Source organism: Stylophora pistillata, chromosome 8 (assembly GCF_964205215.1).
Source record: "Stylophora pistillata chromosome 8, jaStyPist1.2, whole genome shotgun sequence".
Classification (NCBI taxonomy): domain Eukaryota; kingdom Metazoa; phylum Cnidaria; class Anthozoa; order Scleractinia; family Pocilloporidae; genus Stylophora; species Stylophora pistillata.
This window is the reverse complement of record NC_142526.1, coordinates 8,932,507-8,933,724: the sequence shown is the minus strand read 5'-3', so window position 1 is coordinate 8,933,724 and position 1,218 is coordinate 8,932,507. Positions and strand designations below refer to the sequence as shown.

General features: G+C 43.1%; 1 protein-coding gene across 1 annotated transcript in view; it reads right to left on the bottom strand.

The window, feature by feature from the left end:
* Positions 1-824, bottom strand: part of LOC148724824 (uncharacterized) — a 2,788-nt gene extending 1,964 nt beyond the window's left edge. The window contains exons 1-2 of the mRNA XM_088731251.1: positions 494-824; positions 1-82 (exon numbers count right to left, since the gene is read on the bottom strand). The exon at positions 1-82 is cut by the window's left edge and continues 1,964 nt beyond it. Coding sequence (XP_088587377.1) covers positions 1-82; positions 494-641 — 230 coding nt within the window. The 5' untranslated portion in view covers positions 642-824. The remainder of the gene's footprint in view (positions 83-493) is intronic.
* Positions 825-1,218: the final 394 nt, after the last annotated feature.

The window sequence follows — 1,218 nt, the reverse complement described above, 5'->3', positions numbered from 1 at the left end:
TCCGTCTGCGTGGGGTGTTTTTTGCTGAGTGATTTAAAACCACCTGCGGAAAATGTTGACCCCATCCAGCGATAACTACACTCTGAAAATGGAAGGATGTTATGGTCCTCAAAAGATTCTATAAAGAAGACGTTAAATTGTGGTAATTTTTTATGCGATTTTGCAAAGAAAATTCGGTACAACATAGACCATGCATATAAAAAAAATATTGCTATGTTAATTGTAAATTGACTAAATGAGACTGGCTAACGGATCTGACCCACGGAGAAAAAAAAAAGAAGCGGGAAGGAAGCGATCAATTAACAAACACATGATCGACAAGAGAAAGAAAAACCGATGGATGCACGGTCAAACGGTCGGGTGGACACACCCACGGACACGGTTGTGGTCGAGTATGGACGGGGGACTTGTGCGCGGACAGGGGGCAAAGAAGATTGCAACATATCAAAAATATGCTACTTGTCAACACTGTATGTAGCTCACTAGCACTTACCGGAAGATTGCTTCTCTAATCTGATATCTTTCCCACTCCCGATTTCATAGGCACGCCAAGCTGTAATGCTTTCGGGGTTGAACTTAAAATTGTTGAGCTTGCTGATACCGGGAATCATCCTTGCATCATCAATGACGGAATCCTCCATGCTGTCAATTGCAACTTCTCTCACTCCTTCGATGGCTTCGTGGGAAAGAAGAGCTTCTTGGAATTGACTTCCTTACACACGTCGTTGCCTTCGTTTATGTAGACCCTTACTTGGCCTTTACATTTTGCCGCAAGTCTGTCTGCGGCACCTTTACCTCCCTGCGGGTCAGAAAAGTCAATTCCTATAGCCTAGACACCAGTAGCTAGATTCTGCAATGGCTGGACACGCAAGGATTGTACATGATAAGTGATAGCAACCGGCGTTTTCCTGCCTGAAATATGCCTTCGTTACTTCCCCGTGTTGCAGCTTTAGGGTGTTCAGAACATCTTGCACGATAGCCACCACTTCAGGACTTCTTTGACTGCACGCGCGACTGGATTACATGGATGAATCTTGCCATTCAAGGCCATTTTCGCGACGATAGATTTTCACACAAATAATTCTCGGAAAGTTCTTTAAATAATGTGATGATAGTTTCCTCGACGGACTTTTATATTGTTCTTTCATCCAAGATTATTAAAGCAGAAATAAAAGAATTTGAGGCCATTCTTTGTTCACCCGAACATGTTAAGCGTCA